This window comes from Falco punctatus, assembly GCF_963210335.1.
Source record: "Falco punctatus genome assembly, chromosome: 17".
Classification (NCBI taxonomy): Eukaryota; Metazoa; Chordata; class Aves; order Falconiformes; family Falconidae; genus Falco; species Falco punctatus.
This window is the reverse complement of record NC_137597.1, coordinates 1,255,543-1,281,348: the sequence shown is the minus strand read 5'-3', so window position 1 is coordinate 1,281,348 and position 25,806 is coordinate 1,255,543. Positions and strand designations below refer to the sequence as shown.

The 25,806-nt window shown below is 47.6% G+C and overlaps 1 protein-coding gene and 1 long non-coding RNA gene across 11 annotated transcripts in view; one reads left to right on the top strand and one right to left on the bottom strand.

Moving 5' to 3' along the window:
- LGR6 (leucine rich repeat containing G protein-coupled receptor 6) overlaps window positions 1-25,806 on the bottom strand; it is a 141,233-nt gene that overhangs the window by 22,191 nt on the left and 93,236 nt on the right. For 2 of the 3 annotated variants that reach the window (XM_080367437.1, XM_080367438.1), the window contains 4 exons: window positions 23,239-23,454; window positions 14,404-14,475; window positions 1,949-2,017; window positions 367-438 (listed from right to left, as the gene is read on the bottom strand). In XM_080367437.1, coding sequence (XP_080223563.1) covers window positions 367-438; window positions 1,949-2,017; window positions 14,404-14,475; window positions 23,239-23,454 — 429 coding nt within the window. The remainder of the gene's footprint in view (window positions 1-366; window positions 439-1,948; window positions 2,018-14,403; window positions 14,476-23,238; window positions 23,455-25,806) is intronic. The other variant, XM_080367439.1, reaches the window with a different exon arrangement.
- Window positions 1-25,806, top strand: part of LOC308054513 — a 113,480-nt gene that overhangs the window by 42,343 nt on the left and 45,331 nt on the right. For 5 of the 8 annotated variants that reach the window (XR_013924137.1, XR_013924138.1, XR_013924139.1 and 2 more), the window contains exons 4-5: window positions 13,659-15,656; window positions 24,961-25,531. This is a non-coding gene — a long non-coding RNA (uncharacterized lncRNA). The remainder of the gene's footprint in view (window positions 1-13,658; window positions 15,657-24,960; window positions 25,532-25,806) is intronic. The other 3 variants (XR_013924136.1, XR_013924135.1, XR_013924134.1) reach the window with 3 other exon arrangements.

Sequence of the window (25,806 nt, the reverse complement as noted above, 5' to 3'; positions counted from 1 at the left end):
TAGCTACTGCTGGAGCTGGCTAGCAGCTTTTCTAAACACAAGGAATAAACATAGGCAGATGTCAACCAGGGTTTAGAAAATTCTGTTATTCACAGCAAGATTTCCATGCAGACCACCCATATATTTTTCCTTCATTGTTATCAGCCCGTACTGCAGCAAAGTTCAGCTGTGGGGAAAGGAAAACCCATGGCAAAACCCCTGAGGCACAGCTGAGAAGGAGCTAATTTCAGCTTGTGTTGGCCCTTATATAACAAATGTTAAATTGCAGTCACGCTTACAACTGTCAGAAATCCCAACCAAAGACATCAAGGAATATTCCTTTCTGGGGAATATAAAGATTTAGGAAAAATTGTTTTATTTTCTTACATTGTTTGGAGGAGGGGGTTCCCAACAAATGCATTCTCTGGAATAGCTTTGATGTTGTTGTTATGAAAACCGCTGTTGGGAGAAACAAATATCTTGATATTAATGGATGAGAAAGGCTTGGAGACACCTTCTTTCCTCAACAGTTTTAAAGGCGGAGAGCCTTCAAAACACATGTAAAATAGGAGGTGTAGGCTCTGTTCCAGCTACAGCATAATCCCAGCAAGTGAACAAGGTCTGTCCTTTGACAGGACAAAGCCCTCATTCTGCTGTATTTACTCTGTGTGTAGCTTGGTGCTCTACATGTCACTCCACTGAACCCTTCAAGAACACAAAGACTTAAAGTTTAACACTTTCCAAGTCAGGAAACAGGAGCAAACAAAATACACTTATTTTATACCCTCCAGGAATTACAATTTTTATGGATGGTCTCCATTATCGCTCCAGAGCTGTTAACCAGAGTGCAGCCTACCATGAATTACTGGCCCATGTGACTTTAAAGTATTTTTAGATCTAGCTGTGATATTTTTGGTTAAGCTTGAGAAAATTGCTATAAGCAAACTTTTGCAGCAGAAGAGAGTTCTGTGGCCACAGTTTGACCTCCTATACATCAAAGGCAGCCACAGGATCCTGCGTCCAGGACCAAGACCAGGCTCTGGGTGATCTCCAGGTTGTTTAATCCCAGAGGAGTCTGCATGAGTGATTAGTTGGATGGCTGTTTGAAATTTGCCTCTTATTTAGTGACAGGCATTTCAAAAGCCATCTCAAAGTGGATTAAGGATCTTACTCTCATTTTGAATGTCACAGTAATGACGACATCTGGTCTGATCAGAGAAATCTCTTGAGAATTCTTCCAGTAAAAGAAAAAAGTAGTGTCAGATTTTTACTCCAACCTTGCCAGCAGCCCCAAAGCAGCTGCTTTTGTGCCACCCCAGCCTGTCACCAGCATAACACAGACTTAGCGTCCACAGGATGCTGTGGATCCACATCAACTTGATTTGACCCCATCTTGGGGCTTCTACCTTCATCAGTGTTAAGTGGGATGGTTTCCCATTTTTAGTGTCTCCCAGGCTGACCAGTTAGTGGAGAGAGAGCTAGCCACTAAAATGGTTGTAAACTTTTGCAATTCCTTCTTGTAAATTTGTCCTAAGGGAGATCAAACAGTTTCTTCACGTCAGAGGAGGTGGCACAAGGCCTGCAGAAGCCATGGCCTCACAATAACACAGATAACTACATGGTTGTGGTCCCAAGCTGGGGAATGGGCATTAGAAGTAGTGGAGGTCAGAGGGACTTTGAATCCCTCAGATGCCACAAAATTAAGAGCTGCAGGAGGAACTGGCTCCAAGCCTGATGGAGATCTCCCACTCCCCTCCACCAGCCATGGTGCAGAGACTGATGGTGAGGTGGTTAGAGCTGATGGAAACTAAGGGGATAAACTGCTTTCATGTGCATGGTGGAGAGGGCTGGGAAAGACAAAAGAAAGGCTTGGACTGAGTGCTGTCCTCAAGTCAGAGCACATGCGATGCTTTATTGGTCACTCTCCATCGGGGAATGCTTTTGAAAAGGAATAAATAGAAAATCTTACAGCTCCTGCAGTCGGCCCAGCGTCCTGATAGCCCCAGGGAATTCCAGCAGCTCATTGTAGTTTAGATCCCTGAAAGACAGAGAAGGGAAAAACATTCATTAACGCTGCTGTAGGAACTCAACCAAATGTATCTGTGCTTTGAAGGCATGGAAACTTGCTTGTTAAACATGGGAGACAGGTTTTTCCTACTGTGCTGATCCAGCCACTGCCTGGAAACAAAATCTCACACATTCCTGCAGCAGGAATATTCCCTGCTAGGAGCACTGTCAGGCAAGAGCCAGTCCAAGTCATGGCTACTGCCATCTGGCCTCCCTCCCCCCAAGTCCCTTCATGCCTGGGGCACATCTCCAGAGTGCCACATCCCCCTCTCCCAGGAGCTCATCCCCAGGCGCTTTGGCTGGGAGTCATTTTTCCTGCCTTTCCAGGTCAAAATGGGATTTTACAAAGGACAAGAAAAACAAGAGCAGGTTCAGCTGTGTGGGCCCCATGAAAGGGCTTCTCTGGGCCCTCTCACCCTGTGGTGCAGAGGGGATCACAGGACCATTCCCGTGGTGCTTGTCCTGGGGATGTCGTATTTCCCTGCCACTGGGATGTGCTGTGACTGGGACCAGTGGGAAGAGCAGACTATGGGAAGGCCTAGGTTATCTCTGATGGTTAGGGTGAACCCCACGTTGGAAACTGTGAGCCAAAGGTGGAAGTGATGCGCAAGAGGTATTGACATTCCTGAGCATTAAGTTTAATTTGCAGTATAATAAATTAAGTAAAATATAATATGTTGGTCATAATGACAAGTGTAGAGTTTACCTGCCTTGGCTTGGCAACCAGAAGAGACATCTGAGCCTGACTGGAACCTCATGGGCTGTATTTGCTCTCCAAGGATGGGTTGGCATCTCCAGAGAAGAATTTATTTGAGCTCTGGGGCACTGCTGGCAGCCTGGGAGGAACAGCCTTCTGAAGGTACTGATCCTGCTGTTGACTAGAGGGGGCCCATGGAGACTGGCTGGGTTTTAGACGTGTAGCACTCTTCCTCTAGCATGCCCAGTGCTCTGCTTTGAAAGTTCCAGCTGAAATAGTAACTTTTGACCCTGTCCTGGCCATCCCCATGGGCCAAGACACTGAAGTCTGAAAACCATGTGACTGCTTCCTACCTGCGTGAAATTTGCTGAGTTTTAAGTGGTAGATACTTTGGAACATGAGGGTAATTACTGGCTCCTGGAGATTACTGTATAATTACACTTAATGGACCTCAAAGTAATTACCATGTAACCTGGATTGTGGTTTATGGAACAGAAATAACCATGCATTTACACAGCAATGGGTTGCTGCCCAATTACCTTGTAATTCTCATCCTCTGGGCCCAGGCATGGTAATTACATTGTGATCTCTCTTGGCCCCCTCTCTCTTGCCTGGTCTTCTCCTTTGCCAGTGTCCCTGCTTGGGAATTACTCTATGGCACCATCTTGGCTTTGCCCTGTAGGTATTTACACAGTAGATCAGCCCAGAGGGCCTCTCCCAATAGGTTTTCTTTTGCACCTTCCAGAACTCCAGGCTCACATGACTTATGTCCTAGCGAATACTTATCAGGGCATTACAAGACAGGGGACAAAACCAAGAGAAAAATAGGGAATGAGTTTTTCTTGGGTGTCTTATGTAGCCCTGACAAGGTCCATAGCAGACCTTGGTGCTGGATATATGAAAGTAATTTCTTTTTATAACCTCCTCAGTAGTAATAAAAATTAGCTTTAATTGGCCGGACTTGATGATCTTAAGGGTGTTTTCCAGTCTGAATTGTTCTGTGATTCTGAGATTCTACAATTCCCGTTGCAGCCCAGGGAATGCAGCAGGTCCTGCTGTGGCAGCGTTTGTCTCCCCGCACCAAGGGCTGTCTTCTCTCCAGTGACAGAGGCACTCTGGCTGCCTGCACTACGTGTATGGATTTGAGCAAATGAATCCTGCTCCTGCAGGACCTGCCTCCCAAGGTCTGTAAAGGGTTATTATAGTTTAATAATTGCCAGTGGTGGGAATCAGCAGGAGAGGAGCACAGGGCTGGTGACAAGGCCAGGAGCTCTGCTTCCATGCCACGTCCAACCTGCAGAGTCCCAGCACACGTGAAGCTGCTGTGCACATCCACAAGGCCCAAGAGTGGAACAGGAGTCATGTGTTCCCTCCTCACACCAGCTCACATCTAATAGATACAAGAGCTCTGCATCTCCTAAAGAGCTTGCCTGACACACTCAGTTCTTATCGGTGTCCAAGCAGATCAGTGATTTTCCCCAGTCTTCTCTGCTTGAGACCAAAATGATCTGTTTAAGAATACATAGCCCAAGACATGACTGCTCATACGCCTCACTCTTTGCAAGGCGCTCATAGCTCCTTATCAGCTGCTTGGATGCTCTTAGGCAGTTTCTGTTGATGGTACCTGTCGGGTGTCCATCACTGTCACGGCTGAGTGCCTCACATTATAAAGGCTCTGTTATGGGGGGGAAGACGGGGCAGGACTTTTACAATGCCCAACCCTTCACCAAAGCTCAGGGAGGCATAAGAGTGTATTTCCAAAGAGAATGAGTGATTAGAAGTGCAGACAGGACACTGCTGGGTATTTTGAAAGCATCAGTCAAATCCAATTAACCTTCAGATCACTACACTGAATGAAATCAGAGGGCATTAGCAGCCTAAGTTGACTGACAGTCCCAAATCTCTATCTGTGCGTAAGGTGCTTAACACCTTTAAAAATCTCACCCTGCAATGACTTCCCAAGATTACCATGAAGTTTCACAGCAGTGCGGGAAGCTACAGAGGTCGCTCAAGGCTGGGTGTCTGCCCGTGCCACTTCACTCCCTTGTGCCATGAACTGAGGGGCTGGGATGAGCCTGCATGCTGCCAAGGGACTGACCCTGGAGGAGAGGCACCGTGAGCCCACGGCTGTCATGTCGCTGACGCTGGGGGAAGCTTTGTGTGATGCCACGGGGTTGAGTTTCTCCTCAGCGATACCCAACGTGTCTGTGAGCAGCCGATGGATGGAAAATATTGCCCAACAGAGAGGAGGCTTGGCTCACTGTGATTCACTAACAGAAAAAGGGATCTTAGATCTGTAACCAATATTATTTACAAGGAATAATTGTGTGCTGTAATATTTGCTTCTGTCTTTCTCTAAAAATGCATTTCCTTTCCAGCCCGCATCTCTTCCAGGCAGGCTGGTCTTTCATCAGCAGATGAACATTTTGTTTGTACCTCTGTGTGTGTGCAAGTATGTACAGGACCAGTTCTTCCTGAGTGAACACACACCTTTCCCAGCCCTGGCAGCATCTTGGTGCCTCCCTCCCCCCTGCACTTGACAGATAGACAAAGCATTGTGTTCAGCAACTCCCTCTGGGTAAAAAAGCCATCTCTGAATGCTGGCATATACTGGGCTTGTTGGAAAGTGGAGATGCAACCAGGTGTAGTCATGCTGCTCCAGCCTGGCTGCCAGCGACCCCAGTCTGTTCAGGAGAGACAATGTGCCCGTGCTCGCTCCTGCCCATGCTTCCTGGTTTTCGGTGAGGTGAGCCTCCCTCCCGGAAAACAAACCCAACTGTGCTCGTTAACAGCTCGCCTGAGTGATGCTTGCAGCCAACTGCTCTTGATCTGTGTGCCGCTTGTGCTGCCCTGACTTGCCTCCAGTGCTGCCCTGTGCCAAGCCCTGCCAGTTTTGGGGGGAATTCATCTGATTGCAGCCTGGAAGAATCCAGTACCTGAGATGGTTCCCAGGTGTCATCTCTTCCCTCCAGCACAGCAGCTCTCCTGGAAGCCCAGACCCAAACCCGGACACAAGGGTGGCTTCCCTCTTTCTTTTCCTTCCTTCCCAGAACTTGAGTTGGGCTCTGGTTCAAGCAATGACCCAGAAACAGCCTCTGACCTTCATGGCGGGGAGGCTGTAGATGTTTGTGGCAGTGAAGAAGTTTCTGCTCATTTAGTGAAATTCAGTCCTTGGGTCTTTTCACAGATGTCTGAGAGCAGCAGGGCTACGTCCATCCCAGACATCACTCCTCTCGGCCTGCTCTTCTGTGATGAGTTTGGCCCAGCCTGTGTGCCCAGTGGTGGGCCTCCAGAATTTCTTTCCCAGATGGGAAGGAGTATGGGCTCAGTGGGTTGGGGAGAATTTTGTGTTTTGACTTCAGTGGCAAGAAAATTTCCTCCACTGAGCATGTCAGCAAACTGTACATCATTTGCAAACCCTTTCCAGGGGCTGGGTAGATACAGAAAATGGACGTGCCCCCCCTGCCTTATCTGAGCTGCCTGGGAAATACTTTCTGGTCCCAACTCCACACTCTGACATTTTCCCACTGCTTCCAGTTTTGGGACTGTGTGGGGAAAGCCCAAGCTCCTGTGGGCCAGGAGGCCTCCCTGGCCAGCCCCATGGCCACCCCAGCCCATGTGCCATAGTGGTGCAGCAGCGAAAGTGTCACCTGGTGCCAAGGTTGACTTTTTGGAGCTTTCCCCACATAGTCCCAAAGCTGGAGTGATGTCTGGGATGGACATAGCCCTGCTTCTATCAGACATCCATGGAAAGACCCAGCACTGCTGGGTCTCAGCTGTCCCAGGTCTGGGGTCTGCCCCATGGCTTTGCACATCACATATGGGTTCTCCTGGCTGTGGGGTGCTGTCCTTTTTGGCACACCTGGGAAAGTGGACCCAATGCCAGCATTACCTGGTGGAAGGATGCCAATGCGCCATGGCCATGGCTATGCCAAAACAATAGGGAAGCCTCAGAACAAAAGAAAAAATGATGGGCATGGCATAAGGAAGAGCGTTTTGCCCATTATCAAGGGTTTTTGGAAGCAAAATACCCAGGCGAAAGGTTCAGAAATGATGTGCAAGAGAGATTACTATAAAAAAAATCACTTTCCTTAGTTGGGCTCCAAGTTACCAGCTCCAGGCATCAGAGTGGGATGTCGAAAGGAGCTTGTGTTCTTGTTAAAATGAAAACCTCTTAAAGGTCACCCGGTCTGCCCAAGACACAGTGAACTGGCTGGCTTTCCATTGTTGTTATTTCTAGAATGAGCCTATAGCTTCATATTTGGAAGATCTTACCCAACCCTGTTGTTTACTTAGAAATAAAAGTAAATTGACATCAAAGGCACAGTTATTTTGGGCTTTAACTGCCAGGATGATTTGAAGCTGACAACATGCAGCCTGGAACTATTAATATCAATCAGGCCAAAAGGAGAGAAGGAGGGGAAAGAGTCTCAGGTCAATTTTCTGCCTGTTAGGGACTATTAGTGGTTCCACACAGGAAGCCAAAAAAAAATTATATAGTACTATAAATTCTTCCATAAGCCACAAAACACCACAAATTTGCAGCTAATAAACCTGAAGGTGCAGTAAGATTAGAAGCTGGAGACGGGACATTTGCTGACTATTTCAGTCCCAGTATAATCTGAGATGTGACTGTGGTGGCTTGGAGGGAGACTTTGTGCAGCCTGTGATAGGGACTTGCATTTCCACCTGTCCTGTGCTGGCATCTAATACCGCTGCTGGTAAATGTAATTGCCACTGCTGCTAGTCGTGCTGGTTACTGTGGCCAAATCAAGCACTGGAAATGATTTAATTGGTAGTCTGAAAGCTCAAGGGGGCCGTCATGGCCATGTAGTTGACCTCTTGCCTGGCACCAGCCAGACAGCTTTACCCAGATGCCTTATATCAAGGTCATGGCTTGTGGTTGAGCTTGAGCTGGGAAGAGCTGCCTGATTAGTCCAGACTATGAAAAGTAATTGTACCATTAGGTGCCATATTTCTGTTGTGTAGCACCAGCACAAACCCTGCTCTCCTGGTAGCAACCAACACGTGAGGTGAGTGGGTGCCTTTTCCCAGCATGATCTGGATTATGAGATGCAGCAAGGGCCTGTAATAAGCAAAAGGAGGGAAGGGGTGTGTGAAAGGAGGCAGAGCACGTGTCTGACTCCAGCCAGCTTGGAGCTGTGTGCCCACCCCCAAAACGGAGGCACGCCAGAGGCAGATGCTCAAGTGTGCGCAGGAGAGAGAAATGACCTATTGTGGGATTCGTCTGTTAGGGTCAGTGTTTTAATTTGGGAAACTAATCGTGCCCTAGAAAGGCCCATTTTTGGCAAATTATAAGGAGAAGCCAGGCTGTGATGGAATGTGAGAGAGTTCATGGGTGTCCCAAAGGAGCAGAGATGGCCCTTCACACCGTGGGAAGGTTGTTTAGGGACTAATGGTACCTGATTTCTGCCAGGAGCAAGGGGCAACCTCTGTACAAGGATTCATTCTGACAGCTTGGCCTGGAAACATCACAGGCTCTCACTGACATGGTGCTGCACCATTTTACAGGGTTTATGTGGCACTGGAAGGTCTACTGCTGGGGCGGGGGGCACCTGTCTGTAGGTCATGCCTTGTATGCCTGCAGCTGCCAATCCTTCCTCAAACAGCTCTGTTCTCCATTTAAAAACACAGCAGTGCTGCCCAGGATGTGTCTGTTCCAACCAGTATTTCTGTCTGTTCTCCAACTGACTAAGGTACTGGATTAAATATGTTTTCAATTTCGTTGATTTATTTAACAAGGTTGAAATAAGCCTTTGAGAATGGGATCTCGTGGGGGGTCCTGAGAGCACAGGCGGTACCATGCACATATCATTTACAAGACACAAAAGGAGCTGACCGCAAAGTGGAGCAGCGGGGACCTCGGTTGCTGGGGTGCACAGACAATAACCACGGAGCTGATGACTCAGGCAGGGGAGGCACGGAGAAGGCTGCTGCACTTTGCCAGGCAGGGGGGAAGAAGGCAGACTCGAGGAAGCCTGTCGGCAGCAGAGCATTTCTGGACTGTGGGAAAGAAGCTGGGGACCTCTACCTACCCCACAAGGTGTACAAGCTGCTGGTGATGGGTCCCCAGCCCCCTGCAGAGTGCTGCTGCTGGAAGGAGGGAGCGTGGGGTGGGGGCAGAGCTTCTGTGCATCAGCACAGCCGCCGTGAAGACATACCCGCAGCTTGCCTCTGCTGCCATTTCTGCTGCCTGCAGCGGCTGTTCCTCCTTTTCACAGACAATTAATTCGCCCTCACATGTTTCTGGAGGCAGAGGTTCCCCTCCTCCGGCACAGGCAGCTGCTTCTGCTCAGCGGCTCTGTGAAAGGGCCTGGGTCCAAGTGAATCCCAAGGAGCCAGAGGAGTCGGGGACCCCTGACAGGTCACAGAAAGAACATCTAGAGACCCAGAGTTGGAGGCGGGGGGAGCGTCGGTGCTCTTCGTCACTGCAAGATCGGCAACTCCAGGGAGGGGGGAGCCAGGCTGGAGAGCTGGCAAGGCGCAGGACAGGTGGTGTGAGGATTTGGTGGGCAAAGAGATAATAGGCAGCACCCTGTGAAGGAGGTGAGCCTTACAGTGGAGCTATAACCTGTGGAAAAATGCAGTAGCTCCAGAACTACCTTTTCACCTGAACTGCCTTCACTTTCAATCTATTTCTCTAAAATCTTGCAAAATATCATGTCTGCCTGGGGTCATGTTCAGCCAAAGCTCAGAGCCCAGCTGGAAGGTACCTGACTGGTTCAGAGCCTGAGCTGCATCAGTGAGGACACATTTCTGGCAGCCCAGGCTTCTGCTCTTGGAAAAGGACATGCAACAAACTGAGACCAGTTGGCCCAAGGAGACCACAGGAGGGAAGTGTCTGGTCCCCATTCTCCCAGGCAGTGCTTCATGCATTTGACAACTCAGTTTTACAGGTGGCTTTCTCTGTTTGGCAAAGTCACCTTCCATTTACGCGTCTATCAGACCAGTCAATGAACTTTACAGGTCTGTTCTTGGACCAGACACAGGGATCCATGCAACCAGAACCCTGAGCTGTGGTCCATTTGCCAAAAAGCCACCTGCCCCCTTCCTTTCTCCATCCCCTGAATCTTGGTACCCAAGCCTCTGCTGAAGTCACCTTCCTGCTCTGGTAGGGCAGGGTGGAACCGCAGAGCCAAGCTGCCTCTGACGAGCTGCCGGGGGACCCATAATGACACACAGCTGGAGCATCGGTATGCTGAAGATGTAGCAGAGCAGCTCAGCAGAGTGAACAAGACATCCTTGGAGGAGTCAAAACCAGCTACTTTGGGAACTTCACAAACTGGGATTAGCATCAAGAGACTGCACAAAAGCTTTCAAATTAAACATGCTGGTGGAGACAAATGCCACTTGAGAAACAAGGTAGCACTTGGCAGACAGTTTTGTGGGAGAACAGCAAAGCCTGCCTAGCCCTAAAGGGGTTAAACAGCGCTTGCATGAGCTGTGGTGGAGGTATTTCCCATTTCCTTCTTCCTGGCTTCATTGCCCGAGGTGCACTTTATATTAATTTTCTTTTTTTATTCTCCCATAGACTCTCTGGAGGAGTTGGTAGGTTCCAGCTCTGCTCTGCGTTTACAGACTCAACTAATTACCCGGATAATAGGGCAGCACGCTGCGAAAGCCTGTGGTAAGGGCATTTCCTGTGACGCAAGGCTAGGCAGATAAAATGCCTGGAGCCAGAGGGTTTTGGATTAAGCCATTCTGGGAGACGTTTTTAATTTATTAGCACCATTTTTTAAAAATAAATTAAAAGCTTTTTTTAATGCATGGAAATTTGCTCTTTCCAAGTGATTTATCTCCTTTGTCTGATGAGCAGAGGAGCTGGCAGGGTTGTGGATGGGGGAGCGAAAAGTCAGAGAGATAGGAAGCAGCAGGGTCATCTCAGGCGGAGGGGATGGACGAGGGCTGCAGGGCCTCTCTGAACTGGTTCCCCATCATGTCAGTGTCAGGTACAGGCTGGAGATGCCTGAACAACCAGAGGAGCAGCACTTTTAGGGCAGATCATTGCTATTTTGGCTGTAGCCTTGAGACCTTCAGCATTTGGGGCTGGTCCTGGGGAGCAGCCACTTGTTTCTCATCCCTGTCTCTGCCCTGGGAGCCACCTTAGCCCTGCTGCAGGCTGGGGAGACAGGGTGCTCCTGAGACACGTTTTCACTCTCTGCCAATGTCAGGGTCTTGTCTGGTTGCGTGTGCCAGGGCAGGGAGGAGCCCTGGCCCCTGCTTTTAAAGGATCTAGTACATTGTCCAGAAGGCCTTCAGGAAGAACGTGTCACATAATGACATTTACACTCTTATTTATACTGTGTCTTTGGGAGAGGGCTAAAAAGTGCCAAGTATCACCCATTTCGACCATCTAATACCTGGTTTTATGGCTCAGCGAGGCTTGGGGTTTCTTCCCACAGCCCTGCAGCATTGCTCTGTGTCATCTCTCAGACTTATGGGAACTGGTAAGGGAATCTCACTACATTTCAAGGCAATTTCGAAACCCTATTGGGAATTTGGCAGAGCAGCTCTGACTTGCTTCCAGCCCATGTGCCCATGTTTCCTTCCCAGAAAGAGGAGGCCGAGGGGGCTGGTGAACAGCCAGATCTTGCCCTGACAGAGAAAGTATTCTTGGAGCTGCTTTCTCCAGCTACATGCTGATGTTTGACCGGTTGAGACCTGGCGGCTCTTGCACATCTACCTGCCCCCTCATCAGCATGGAAAACACAGAGCTGCTCTTGCTCTGTACGTGGCAGAGCTGACTTGTGCATGGTAGCTGCAGGTCAGTGCAGGGGAAACATGAAGTCATTCATCTGGCTTCATTTCACCTCTTTCTAGATTGCTGCCCTCCAAAAATATCAGGACTTAAGGCCTCTCTAAGAACAGAGATGCTCCACTGGGATCTGTTTTTGCAGAAATGATAGGACCTGGAGTAGGCACCTGGTGTGATTGTACATAGGCAACTTGCACGCTGCTGAGACCTGCATGGGGCAGTGGATGCTGTTTCTTTTAAAGTTTTGGCTGCATTTGGTAAAAATAGACATTTCCCTGTCCAGCTCAATATGAGAAGAAACATTTCCCTTAGAGGAACAGAGGTTTCTGCACCTAGAACTTCCTAGGCTTTTCTAAAAAGCCCAAAACAATTTTTTTCCCTTACAACTTCTACAGTTCAACTGTTATGCCTGGCTTATAATCAGCATCTGGCCACAAATACTCATTTTAGGAACCCTGGAGAAGTTTCTGCCTTCACCAGCTCTTACTATCCTGCTGCCTTCCAGGAGGTAATGCCCACGGGGTAACTGAGAGCACAGTTTGGCCTCCACAAGCCAAGAAAATGTGCTAAGTGCTGTCAACAGAATGTAATCATAATTTGAGTTAAAGGGTATGTGCGGAGACTGTAATAGTCTCCACATGCACAGGAACTGGGAGGTGGTATGTAGATGCAGGTCTAGCAGCTTGGCTGGGTTGTTGCAGCCAAATGCTCAGCTGTGTTTTGCCACAAAGCCTGGCCAGCTTTGGTCAGCAGGGTAGATGAGTGCTGGCCATTAACATGAGGGGGATGGCTCCACCTGAGGACCAACGTGTTCCTCAGAGATCAGTGACTTGAAATACTTGCTGGCTTAGAGGTAAGAATTAGATGCTCAGGCCAAGAGGAGCAAAAGCCAGCACACTCTCTCTTGAAGATGCTCCTTCAGTGTGATCAGATGCAAAGGAGAGTCTGGAGCTCTTGCCCACAGCACTGTTCTTGCAGCTACAGGCAGCTGGTGCAGAATGCGGGCTGCGGGATACTCACATGCACAAGTCTGGGCTGTCAGAGCCTGAACACAGGTAGTGGTCAGGCAGAGCCCTGCTCCAGGGGGACAGCCCCTGGAGGTCGAATACTCCCAGGGACAGGACTTCCACAGCTGCAGCCTCGCAGAAAGCCCTGTCCCTGTTCCTGCAGTGCTATGCAGTCCTGTCCCTGTGGGAACTGAGAGCAAGAGAGGGAGACGCTGAGCTCTCCTGAATGCTGGGCAGCATCTCAGATGGGCAACAAAAGGTAAAGGAAGTGCTAAAGCAGGAGCAGAGGGGAAGAGAGGGAAAATGAACTTTCAGCACAAGTGTCTGTGGAAACGGAATTATTTCCCAGGGCAATGGAAGCCCTTTAGTCTTTCCCACAGTAAATAAGGGGCCAGCTTCTTCTCTGCAGCTCCATCCTGCTTGGGATGGGCAGCACGGTGGCTTTAACCACCCTGGCTGCAGAATAAGCTTGCCCTAATGTAGGCTGTGATGTTGCTGCATGGTCTGCCTGGGTTATAGCCCAAACGGGGCTTTCTTCCATCAGCAAGTCCGCCCCTCCCTCCTGCAACTTGCCTGCCTTTGTGCTGCCCGGATGCCATGACTCTGTGCTCACATATTTGCCTGCACCCACCATAAATGACTGGGGAGAAAGCCAAGCTGGCACAGTGATGGAGGAGACCCGTGGGTCACCAGAGGAGACCATCTAGCAGCCTCCCTTCCCACATCATCCCTGGCACAGTTCAGCCTCTCCCCAGCTGAGCCCTTCTGGGTGGCCCCAGGATGTGCCAGTCTGAAAGTAAGAGACAATGCGCGTCGTGGTCCTGCCCCTGAGGAGTGCGTCTGGGGACCAAGGGCTTGCCTGTCGCTTCCACTCTTGCCTGATTGCTGCTGCTGGCACCGTGCTGGGCACAGAGGGGCCCCGTCTCCTTGAGTGGCACTTGAATGCTGGGAAGCGTCACCTCTTTTTTTGCCGTGACCTGCACCCCCTAGTTCTCCTTGGCAAGGAGTGAGGGCCTGGCTCTGACCCCAAGGCCTGTGTGAAGGGACATGCTTCTGCACAACTGAAGGCAACAGGCACCTCTTGCAGTCTTTCAGAGCCTTAATTTATTTGCTTGTTTATGTTTCCTCCTAGGCCATTGCACAGCACATGAGACCCAAGCAATTGATACTGCTGTTAAAAGCACAGTGTGTGCAAGGCAAGGCCACCAGATTTAACTCTCTCTGAACTCAGGGTGACCCGTCTGCTGCTGATGAAGATGTGTCCTAAAGGAGAGTTCATTTCTGCTTCCCATCTTCCTCCGAGGTCTCCTGACAGACTGCCTACCCGGCCATGCCAAGAACATGGTGCAAGCTGAAGGAAGCTGGCAATGGGTGGTGCCAGGTGACATGAGACCATCGCAGAGAGAGGTATTCCTCAGATCCCCAAGGATTTTACCAGCCTTGAACTCAAGACAGCCCCTTATTCTGGTGGAGTCGGGTGTTTAGGAGGCTTTGGGACAACATGCCTGTGGTGAGGGGGTGGGGACACCCCCCGGGCAGGCTCTCGGGACTGCACCAAGACTCGACTTGTGTCCAGGGCCTCAGAGCCCCCTCCCAGCCACTCTGCCCACATGTGCAGACCCCTCTGCAGCAGCGGCACAGCTAGAGCAGCTTGCACAGGCGCAGGGAGAAAGTCCAGTCTGCCACCACCCCAGGAAGCATCATGCCCTCCATGGGCTGGTGCCTGGAGCCAGACCTGCTGCTGCTCTCTGTGCGTGGCGACGAGTAAAACATGCAGTGTGGCTGGCCCGGAGACACCAGCCCTTTCCTGTGGGCTGTGCTGGAGGGCATGAACACACATGGGTTCTTTAGGACAGAGAAGAGAACAGGTGACTCACAGGGTTTCCAAGCTGTGCAGCCCATCAAAGCCGTTGGCTCCCAGGCTTTGGATCCGGTTGTTGTGCAGGTGCCTGTGGACAAAACAGAGATGGTCAGTGCAGGCGCAAGCTGACTTTTTCCTGCCACTGTGAGCCATGGCCCAGGGACATCCTGCAACTGGAGCACAGCCTGGGCTGGGCTGGCAAGGGGTGCTACAAAGTCCCCTCTCTTGCCCCATGAGACACATGCTAGGTGCAACAGTGCTTGCAGAGCAGCTACAGAGCTCCCATTTCTCCCAGGAAATCCAGGCTGACATAGGACTTTCCTGAGACCTCCACTTTCACAGCTGCCAGGTGAGTTTGGATGAACATGCTTAAGCAAGAAGCTTCAAGAAACACCCTAGATCTCACCTTACATTGTGCCCAACCCTACAAAGTGCTGTGTGGCTTCAACAGTTGCCCATGGACACCGGGTGCTATCTAAGGACACAGCCATATTTAGACTCCTCAGAGCCCTAGTAGTAGCAAGAAGGCTTTGAGTTCAAAATCATCCTGTTAGTCACAGTTTATTATCTTTACTTGCAAAAAAATGAAAATGCTGCCAGTTCCTGGATTTAGCTCCAGTCTGACTGCAGTGAAAGTTGTCTTCAGTTTAATGGTTCAGAGTGGTTGAATTGCAGAGGCCATGCGACAGGCTGATGCACATTCTCCACCCCAAGGCAACAATTTTTTCCCTGTTCCCCTTCATCGTGGTGCTACATGCCATGAGCCAGTGCTTAAGGGCTCTGGATCTCCCAGCCTTAATGTTGGTGCTGAGGGCCCCTGCAAAGCCACCTGGGGTGTTTTTGCTTTGGAAGCTCCATGGGTGATGAGTTTCTGGAGTCCCATGTGATGGGTTTTCTGTTTCCACGGGCCCCTTACTCCAATGTCTTAGTTTTTGGGTAAACCCAAGACCTTATTTCCTGGATTCTTCCCTTCCGATGTCAGAGCCTCTGTGTGTGTATGTGCACATCTGAGTGTTTTTGCCATCTGGCTTCCTTTGCAGCTGGTGGGAGCTGCATGGCTAATCGTGCATGTTCCTCTGAAGTCCTACTCAAGGGCACCTTGAAGTTCATCTAGAGAGATCTTGTGGGCAGCTGCAGGAAAGTCTGCTGAAAAGCAGAAGACAACCCACTGCTACCCAGCCTACACTTCTGCCAGCCTGCGCTTCAGCACGTTAGCGATGTCCGTGCTTCCACTGGGATGGTCTGTGTGGAGAAATGCCCGCTGAGGAGGTAAGGTCCTCTGGGGCAGGATATCCTCTTTGCTCTCTGTCAGGGTGGGTTTCCCCATCAGTTCATTGTACAGTTCAGGTTCTTCTTTAACATGGAGTCATGTGTGGTGAACCTGCTGCCACACAACTTGCCTTTTGTCCCTTGCCCATGCTCAGGGACACACCAGCCTTTGTCCAACAGTGCTGCCTCCTTCCAAAAGCCTGGGGGAGACTCCACTGGCTGGCAGGTGGATCAATGACTTTTTTTGTTATTTGCTGCTTGATCTAAATCTGTCTTGGCTTGAAAAATCTCTTACTCCACCTGGATTCAAGTGTGAGCTGTTTGGCTGAGCACAGGCAGCTCCCACTGCCAAATATTCTAGGGTAAAACAGGAGAGAGCTGGGAGTGGAAGAACAGCCAGGCTCTAGGGCAGTTTGGTAGGGGCTTGCAAAACAGAAACCAGCCCAAGACGGATGTTTGTTATTGGGATGAGAACATACAAACATTTCAGAGGAATGGGAAGGGAGGGGAAAGATATGTGATAAAATGTTTGCTCCTTTGAGCAAACAGGAAAAAAGAAAAGGATGTTGCCTGCAAGAAAACTTGGTTTGATTGTGACTCTTAGAGGAGAAAAGAAGCTGAGATCAAAATCAGAATCTCACAGGAGAAATTTCTTTTGTCACAAGAAGAGAAATTTGTCTCCAGGTGGTTTTGTCTATCAAATGTTATGGGATAGGTTCAGATCATGTTGCCCTTACTTGGCACTTCCAGTGCAAGATGGTGCCAACCATTTTGGGTCAGTTTGAGTACTGGATACTGCATCTGGCAAATGGAGTGTTTGGATCTGGAGTTGCTCTGCAGTTGCAGCAAGAGGTACCACAGGAACCCTGTGCCCCACACCTCTGTCTGCTGGGAGGGGACGGCGTGGGGAGAAAGGGAATGCTGAATGCTAGAGGAGACGTGAGCTCCCTGGAGCTTTGTCAGGGTGGTACAGCAGGACACCTTGTCTAAGCGTGGATGTGCTGGGCAGCTGACTACCGTCTCTCAAGTCAAGCAAGGAGACAGAATAGAAAAGCAGTCACCTGCTGTGTTTCTATTTGGCTCTAGAGTGCTTTGTTTGGAGACAGAGTAATGAAAATCATTAGAAGGAAGTTCTTTGTTGGTAAGAAAATTATGAGCAACCAAACAGGAGAGTTATAAAAAAATTTGCAGTCCAAGCTGAACTCTAGAGTTGTTACCCAACCACATGGCAATAATAGAAACATTAGAGTTGCAAAGGTAAACACTTGAAAAGATGTTCCTTTCTTCCATCCTGCCTTCCCCCCCCACCAGTAAACAAAGTTCAACAAGTAGAGTTGCAACATCTCCAGTGTTCGTCAACTTGAGCTCAGCCCACATGACGTTCTATTCTGCCCCGTAAATTACAGCTGGTTTGATAGCAGCTCGAGATACTTGGTTCTGGGCTATAAACAACCCTTCTGTGATGCAAAAACATGAGAAGAAGTCTTTAAGCCCTTGCCGTTCCTATTGGAGCTTGTACCCACCACTGCCCTCAGTAAGAGCAATGAACTTTAAGATGTGTCTCCCTTTGCAGGTCAGCAGCACGATGGAGTGAGGCTGGTTTGTGGCAATCATCCATGATAGTAGCTTTGCCCGGGAAGGAGCAAGACAGTCATTGCTTTTTTGTGGGCTGGCATGCAGACTGCTTTTCAGTTATGCACCTCCATTAGAAAACAGTGATATCTTTGCAAAAGTGATTATCACAACTGACTTCTGGCAGGGTCGCAGGTTTGCCCAACATGCTCCTGCAGCAGCACAAGTGCTACCAGATGTCATGAGGCTGGCTAGCTCCTCTGCTGTGTCAGGTGAACCCGTGCTGCATCTTGCTGAAAAAGGCAACATAAATTACAGTAGCTGCAGAATTCCGAGTGGCCACGATCCCCCAGACAGGCTAGGGAGAGGTGCTTCGTCTAGGTTGGTGTCTCAGGTGATGAGACTTTAGAAGCACACCAGAAAAAAACCAACCCTACAAGATTAATTTGTGCCCCTCAAAAAAATGCACAATTGTTTCTAGAAGGAAGATTTTTCTATCCTCGCCAACAATTTCTTATCATGAATTGGGCATAAATGCAACTTTTTCGAATCATCCCTGCAGCACTCCTAGTAAAATTTGTTTCATTTTCATGTCACTTCCTTTTCCTGTTATTTTTCAGTGGATTAATTTTGATTTTTCTAGTGGATTAAAAGATCCTGGAGAACAGTCTTGTACTGAACTGGGAGTGAGTCCAACACAGGCATTAGCACTGTGAGCTCTAACTCTGGAAGAGCCACCTCCAAGGTGACAGGGCATTTGTCTTACACACAAAGGAAGGCAGCTTCAGCTAATGTGCTAAATACTCATTTAATAAAGGTGCTTGTCTGCATGAACAAGAGGGTAGACTGTAAGGAAAGGGAAATTATATTACATCTGCGTTATGCACTGGTGAAACTGGCTCTGGAAGGCTAAATGTATTTCTGGTACCCACATTGTTAACCGGATGTTGATAATTTGAAATGGGTGCAGAGAAGAGCAATAAAAATGATCCGAGGTCTGGAAAAAACTAGAATGGAGACTGAGAAAACTCAATCTGTTTAGCTTATTAAAAATAAGATCAAGGGGATGAATACAGTGTAATGTATAGGATTCTTCCTGGTTAGAAAATGGGTACTAAAATGGTTCTGTGATTTAGAGGAGAAAAGAATAATAAGAACAAATGTCTGAAGTCAGAGCCAAAGAAAATTCAAATGGGAAATATGAGCTTTTTTTTTTTGTTGTTGGTTTTTTTTTGTTAACACTATGGATGATTAACCACTGGAACAAACTACAAAGAAAAGTGGTGGATTCTCCATTGCTTTCATTTCTAATGACTTCATTTTTTCTTCTTAAAAAGGACGAATAAAAACATTTTCCATCAGTTATTTGCATTAGATGATTTGAACCAAGTTAAAATCTGACATGATATGAATTCTCCCACTGGACCAGCCATTGCCATGAAAAATTTCCAGCTCTATTGTGGCAAAATCGTCCTTTTCCTCAACTTGGCCATAGATAAGTAGAGAAACCTAAATCATAAATGGTGCAAATTCCCATGGAATATTTCTGTCAGTGAAGGACCAGCATGCAGCTTGTCTGGTGAAGAATAAAGCTTGATCAGAAGTGACGTTCTCAGGGGTGCATTGGAGTGAATGGGACCCAGGTGTTCCAAGCAATATTGTTTTTAGCAATAACGAACTGCACATACCTGGCACTCCCCACCAATACCTGTGTTCCCAAGAACTTCTCAAAGAGGGACTTGTTAAGTCCCTTGTACAGGTGAAGGTAGTGATGCACAGTGATGATTAATCTGACACTGACCTACCAGACTGGGGTTTGTTGTGCTGGGGAGCTCTGAGTCCCACAGATGTCAGCAGAATCTACCGGCGCTCAACTCCCCTCAAAAGCAGGGATGGGATATTTGATGTTTGCCCCCAGGCAGGGAGGACACTGAAAGTCAGTGGTCCCTTTTGGAAGTTTTGGCCAGAGTAACACCAGAACAAGGACCAAAACGGGAAAGGGAACCCAGGAGTCTTGGAAACCAGTTTTCTCCTCTGGTCACTAAACTATAATGTTAGAGAGCTCTATCATGCCCTTACATGATAAAAACTGTAAGAAAGAGAAATTCTGCTAAATGCCCTTCATTTACTATCTTCAGATCTCAACATGTTCAGCTGGAAGGTCTTATTGGGTGACCTCAGAGGGGAGCACTTGCAGATGAGTGGCTTTTCCCTGACAATGGATCATCAGCTGAAATTCAGGTTGCATGAAGGTGAAGTGCTGTAGAGGAGGGGAAAACCAGCCTTATATGAGCATATGCAGTAACAGGCTTTTAAATATCTACAGGAAGAAGGTCTTGGTGTTCAGTAGCTGTCAAAAAAGCAAATCAAATGATAGAGATGACTAGATAAGAGAAAATAGGCTAGAGAATGGCATTATGCCATTGTATAAACTGGCATTAATTTTTGTCTTTGCTACAGAGAGTAGTTCTGCGTCTCTCCATCTCAAAGGTGTGGAGGAACAAACAAGTGTGATATGTAGATTAACTTCTGATTGGAAAACAGCTGACTGGATATGGACTGGAAAAGCCATGAGAAGGGACGTGTATGACAGTAACAAAGACAGAGATGGCACAGAGGAGGTAGAGACAGAGTACAAGAACTAGAGGGTATTAAGCAAAACTAACAGGTAGTGGCACAGAAACAGCTTTCCCATAGTCCTTGTTTTCAAAAGACTTCTGACCAGGTAGACAAGGGTCAGGGCCAGATAAGAGAGGTGGAGCATCTTTTTTGCATTATGGGGCCAAGTTAACTCACTGGCTCCAAGCTCACTGCATGGGTCCTTTTGACAGCGCCGCGTTCAGCATTGCAGGGATGTTTGAGTCAGTGGGGGTTCCAGGAGCTAAAGCTCCCTGTGGAGCCAAACAGCGAAGGATCTGGGGTTTGACCTAATCTGCTCTAACATAAGGGATCACCTGTTATCTGATGAAAGTAAAACTACCCAAAGACTCTCTCTAGCCAGATCCGTCATTACAAGGCTGCAGAGCAAACCGCTCTACTGCTTGGCCTGTTCAGGAGAGGTCACTCCAGCTCGGTGTCCCATCCACATCCTAGCATCTCTGCTGAGAGTGCTCACAGCTCCTTTGGTGACACCAAGAAAGAAGGGAACTGCCACCCATTGCAGAGAATGTGGCAGCAAGGGGGAATTCCTGGCTATGGTTCCAAAATTTGTCCATGTGTGATTCTACTGCAGGACTAGTGGACCTCTCTGGGGACCGGGGCTGAAAGAGGTGTTGTGATTCCTGGTTTGAGAGTTGACTTTCTGCTGAATTCAACTGACAGAGGAGATGAGGGACACTAATGAGAACTGCTGTCATGCACTTTATCAGCCTGTCAGCACAGCAGCATGGGGGTTTCAGATGCTTGCTTCTAAATTAAAAAAATATTTTATGCCTGAGAAAGAAGACGATTTTTGTAAAAAAAAAAAAAAAAAATTGCTTCATACGAATAATTGGCTGAAAAATGTTCAGGCCTATTTCTGTTTGCAGATGCTAAGATACATTCTGTCCTGAATAGACCAGGCTTGGAGATACATCTTCACTGTCCTGTTCCCATGACCCACTCTGATCAAACAAAGTCTTGTGCCATCAGCAGCACAGTGCCAGCATCACAGCACATGAAGCCCTTGTTATCAAAGCTGGGAAAAGGATGGCATCAATTACTGACACTCATAGATTTCATGATGAGTGATTTGCGTGAGGCTCTGCTTACTGAACACCCTGCAGCCCTATTTGGCAACCTGTAGCAGCGATAGGTGGGAATAAGATCAGGGAAATCCTCAGCAGAGGTGTAGTTTATCGGCAGAGACTGAATTCCTTAACTTATTCCAGACTGAGGCTTCTATACTCTGCTGGTCGTGCTTTGAGTGAGTGCAGGGTGACCACTCACATCTCTCCCAAAGGCCCAAGGTGTGTGGGGGAGGAAAAGCACACCTCTGCACCCAGGAAGGTCATGCCCTTAGCCATGGTCAGCTGTGTCCATGAGTATTAATCAGGCTGTGTATGAGATGAAAGATTCCCTTGTGCTCCTCCACATCTGCCCTTGGCTCTTCTCCCCCAGGTACTCATTCTAATACCTCTCAGGCGAGAAGTTTCCCAATATTTATGGTACCAGCCAGCTCTTCTCCATCTACGTGCGAATTCAGACACTTGAAGAGAAATGCATGTATATGTCACCTGTGTCCTGGTAGGGCAAGTCTCCTCCTGACCTTAGTGCCTAGCTGGGCTGGCTTTTGGCAGGGGTTGCTTCTCACCTTGGTGGGTGAGTCTGAGGCAGGGAAACATCCCTGCAGGGGTGCAGGAAGAACACTGGGTGACTTTCCACTGGCTGCGTGATGACAGGGCTATGCATGGAAGGAGGGGAGATTTATGGGGCCAGTTCTGCCAAACACTTGTGATGCCACAAAAATTTATCATTGTGTCCCACAGTGCCTGGCAGGATCACACGTGTTCTATTCCAATTGTCTGTGGTGGGACATTATTCTCTCCCTTGTGACCTAATGGTCAATGACTTTTATTTCTTGAGCTTGCCTGTTTAATTAAGGAGTTGCTTTTCACCCAAAGTATGGGATAAGCCAGAATGAAAGCAGCATGCTTTTGAGACTGAAATAAAACCCCAAATGTCAGCTCACCCGCTGTGCTAGCTATTAAAGCTGAATGAAGTGGTTGCATTATGATGGTCATGGGATGCCTTGTAGAATGAGCACTATTGTGGGTGAAAACTACTTATTTGACATTTCTCAAGTTGCTTTTAGCATTTCTCCTAAATAAGCCTCTATGCTTTGTCTAAACAGCTGAAGTTGATGCTTGATAAAACTCTGGACTGTGCTCTGTCCAAGCGCTTTCTATGCTAGATGGCTTCAGTAAACACTTTAAATTTTGAAAGCGAAATAATTGCTAAACTTTCACTAAGGCACCACATGCTGAGGTTACTTAATACCCTGATATGAACGTATTAGCAAATGAAAAGGTAGCATTTCATGTCAATACAGGAGCTCTAAACTAGTTGGCAATCACACCTGAATTTGCTAATCAACACCAAAAAGGTAATGACTAGCTAATTTGCACATGTAAACTTCCTTTTAAAAGCTAAATAATATGCAAGCCTCTGTTGATAGAAAGGATGCACCTCCTGACATAACTGCCAAAGACATCGGTTTGCCTTTTGATTACAGGCTGTGGTGCGTCTGGCTGCCCAAGGAGTAAATGTTTCCCTCCTGGGCCAGGTATCTATCTTCTCAGAGCAGCACTGTTCTCTACATTGCTCTGAACACTGTCAGTAAAATGTTTATAATGCAAACTGGACGACAACAACATGCACCATGGGGTTGTGATCACTGCAAAGAATAGGTCATCTGCATATATAACACAGTTATGCAAATAGGCACGTGCAGGCTTGGACAAGGTGTTGAGGTTAGACCTTTTGTTCAAAATCATATTTGGTCAAAAAATTTTCTTGGCATGTTTTCCAAGAAAAAAACAAAGTTGTTCTTTGACCTGACTGCAAGTTGTTGCAGTTTTATATTTTTTTTTCATGTTGATATAAATTCCTGTAGTTTTAACACAAGGATTGGAGGGGAAACAGAAATTGTAAGTTTTTTATTGCTTGAATCTTCGGGGGGGGGGGGGGGGGGATATCTGCTGTTTCTATGTACTGATTTATTTATTTTTTTAAATGCAAAACATTTTTTTACTATCAAGGGAGCTTTTTGGCTCTTCAGTGAAAAGTGGGGAAAACATGAAAAAAATCAAAAGAGGCAGATTTAGCATTTCATATCAAATGGCAAGGATTCCTTGACTCTCAGTGAACAAAAGCCCTGCCTGCTGCCCCTGCAGCACAAAGCTGCTCCTGGGGAGTGACCACCAGGTCTTCCCACGGGGGAGGAGGACCCTGTTTGCCAGGCACAGTCAGCACCTTGTCCCAGCCGGAGAATGCTGTGGCTGCGAGGGAGGAACAAGCAGAGAAGGCTTACAGCACCACGAGGCTGCTGAGGTTCTGGAAGGCGTAATCAGGGATGTGCCAGATTTGGTTGAGAGCCAGGGTCATGGCTTGCAGCGCTGGCAGGTGGTTCAGAGCTTGGACAGGGATCTCCGTCAGGGCATTATCGTCCAGCCACAGGTGACGCAAGGAGAGCAGCCCCTCAAAGCTCTTCTCGGGCACCACAGAGATAAGGTTTGCATCCAGGCGTCTGAGTGGAAAAGAAAGGGTGGGGGTAAGTGAGAGACGGATCTAGCATTGCTGGTGTTATGCAAAGGGAGTTTTGATGCTGAGGGGGATGGATTGATGGCCAAGGAGATTGGATTAGGCTGTAAATAGTGATTAGCATAAGGAGGTATCGGTGCAAGGCTCCTAACTGTGCTTGGAGATGTCTGACCTCTGCCAAGGATGATCATTTCTCGATGGCCATTTAGAGCTGCCAGCTGATGGCAGCTTCTTAAACAAAGTGGTTGAGCTAAGTCCTTTCACATGGACCTACCAGATGGACAGTGGCCAGCTGTGGCTTGCAGGCACCCCCCTTAAAAATGAGCATCAAAGCTGCATCCCCTGGGGCTGGGCTTGCCAGGGATCTGCCTGAGCCGATCTGCAGAGGCACAGCCCTATTTGGGGCACCCCACAACCTGCTTAGACCCACTGCTGTGGGATGTGCAGGACAGTCAAACTGTGCGGCCAAAGCCCCATTGCAGGAGAAAAGGCTTTGTCTGGAAATGCAAAATATGTGGCAGTCCTGCTTGGGGTCCTGTGTTTGATCCGAACTGCCAGAGCTACCTGCAAAATCACCGCAAACGAGTCAGACCATATGTCATGGTGCAGGAATTAAGCCTGTGCTCTCTGTATCGCACATGTTCAGGCCTTTCTTTCTTCTGGATTTGCCAATAGCTTTTTTTCTTTTTTTATAATCATGGAAACCTTAAGGCAGTTGAATCTGAGGTTTAATTTGGTGAGAAACTTTAATTTTTAAGACTTGTTTTTGTTCCAAATTAGAATGAGAAGCCAAAAAATATTAAGCTTATTAAGAAAAAAAAAAGTTAAAAAACTAGGTTTGGAAATCATCTCTCTTAAAGATCTTTTATTTCAACAATGGTACACAGGATACAATGTGTTATCTTAGATTTAAAAATCAAAATATAAGAGGAAAACACTTCAAATTTGGATGAAGTACCAGGAACCAATTATACCAAGGAGAAAGCAAATTCTGTTTTCCATCCATGGCCAACAGAGCTTATTTTATTTTTCTGAACTATCTAAAGGAAAGATCTCTGAATTCAAATTGCAAAGAGAAAGCACTTTGTCTCTTAGCAAAGCATGGGAGAAGGTAGTTAACAGAACTGTCACGTCCCAGCCCTTGAATCAACACTCCTCCATAAAGGAACGTGCTATAGAAATCAGTATTTTTGACTACAGAAAGGAATACTTCTGATGAAAATTGGACACTGGAACAGACCCCCAGACGCTGTTTTCCTCCCCCCACCCCCCCAGCAGCAGACCCTTTTCCAAAGAGCACAGACATTCACAAACCACTTCCCAGCACCCTGCAATAAACTTCTAGTCTGCAGGAGGAGGCCAAATGCCCCACCATGTGCACAGAGCAGGGAAGAGGCCAGGTGCAAACAGTGGTCTCTGTGGGGTAGGGGTGGTATTTCCTGGGTGAAATTCTCAGATGATCCTGGAAAACAAACTTTTTCCTATGCCGCAGAGAGAAGCATTTCCTGCACTGGCTGGTCTGAGCTGGATGGACAAAGCTGGAGATTTGTACGTGGTCAAGAAGTGCAGTCAGACCTTCCTGAGATCACCCTTGGACAACTGCCCTTTAAATGCAGCGTACAAGTCTTGATACAACATCACCTCAAACTGAAATGATACCCCAATGTGGATTAAATAACTATTTTGTTACTTCCATTTTGCCACATCACCGCATTTTTCCAAATTGCAGTACGCTTGCATTGCTGCAAAGCAGCATTTCCTGGTGTAAGGCTGTTCAGCTGAGAGTTTTTCAGCCAGCTCTATTGATTCCTCTGTGGATGACAAAAGCACATCGCACCCAAAGCTCAGCTCAGTTGCCACCAGGTTTGAATCTTTGCTCAGAAGACTGACACAAAATGGTGTATATTTTCCTCTTGAAGAGGGTGGGCACATTGCAAGTTCTACCTCAATTTACCTCCTGTCACCAAGACTACAAATAATTCGGAGCACAGTATCATTTATCTTCCCAAGAAGACAAATCCAAAGAATAAAAACCAGAAAAGCAAACCCTACAGCAGCCCAGGGTAAGATTAAAGACTCTATTTGAAAAATTTCATCAAAATGTTTTGGGACAAACAAGAACTTTTTAACCAAAATTAAAACTTGTGTGGGAAATGTTAATCTTTGCTTAATTTTTCCATTCCTTCTTCAGCATAAGAATTCTGTTAGTTTTTGGCATCATAATCTGTTTTTTTTTTTAAAAAAAAAAAAAGTACTGCTTACTTTTCTCAGAGACATTCTTTCATCCAAATCCCTATATGTTTACTGAAAATTGTTTTAAAGTGAATGCTCTGTTTTA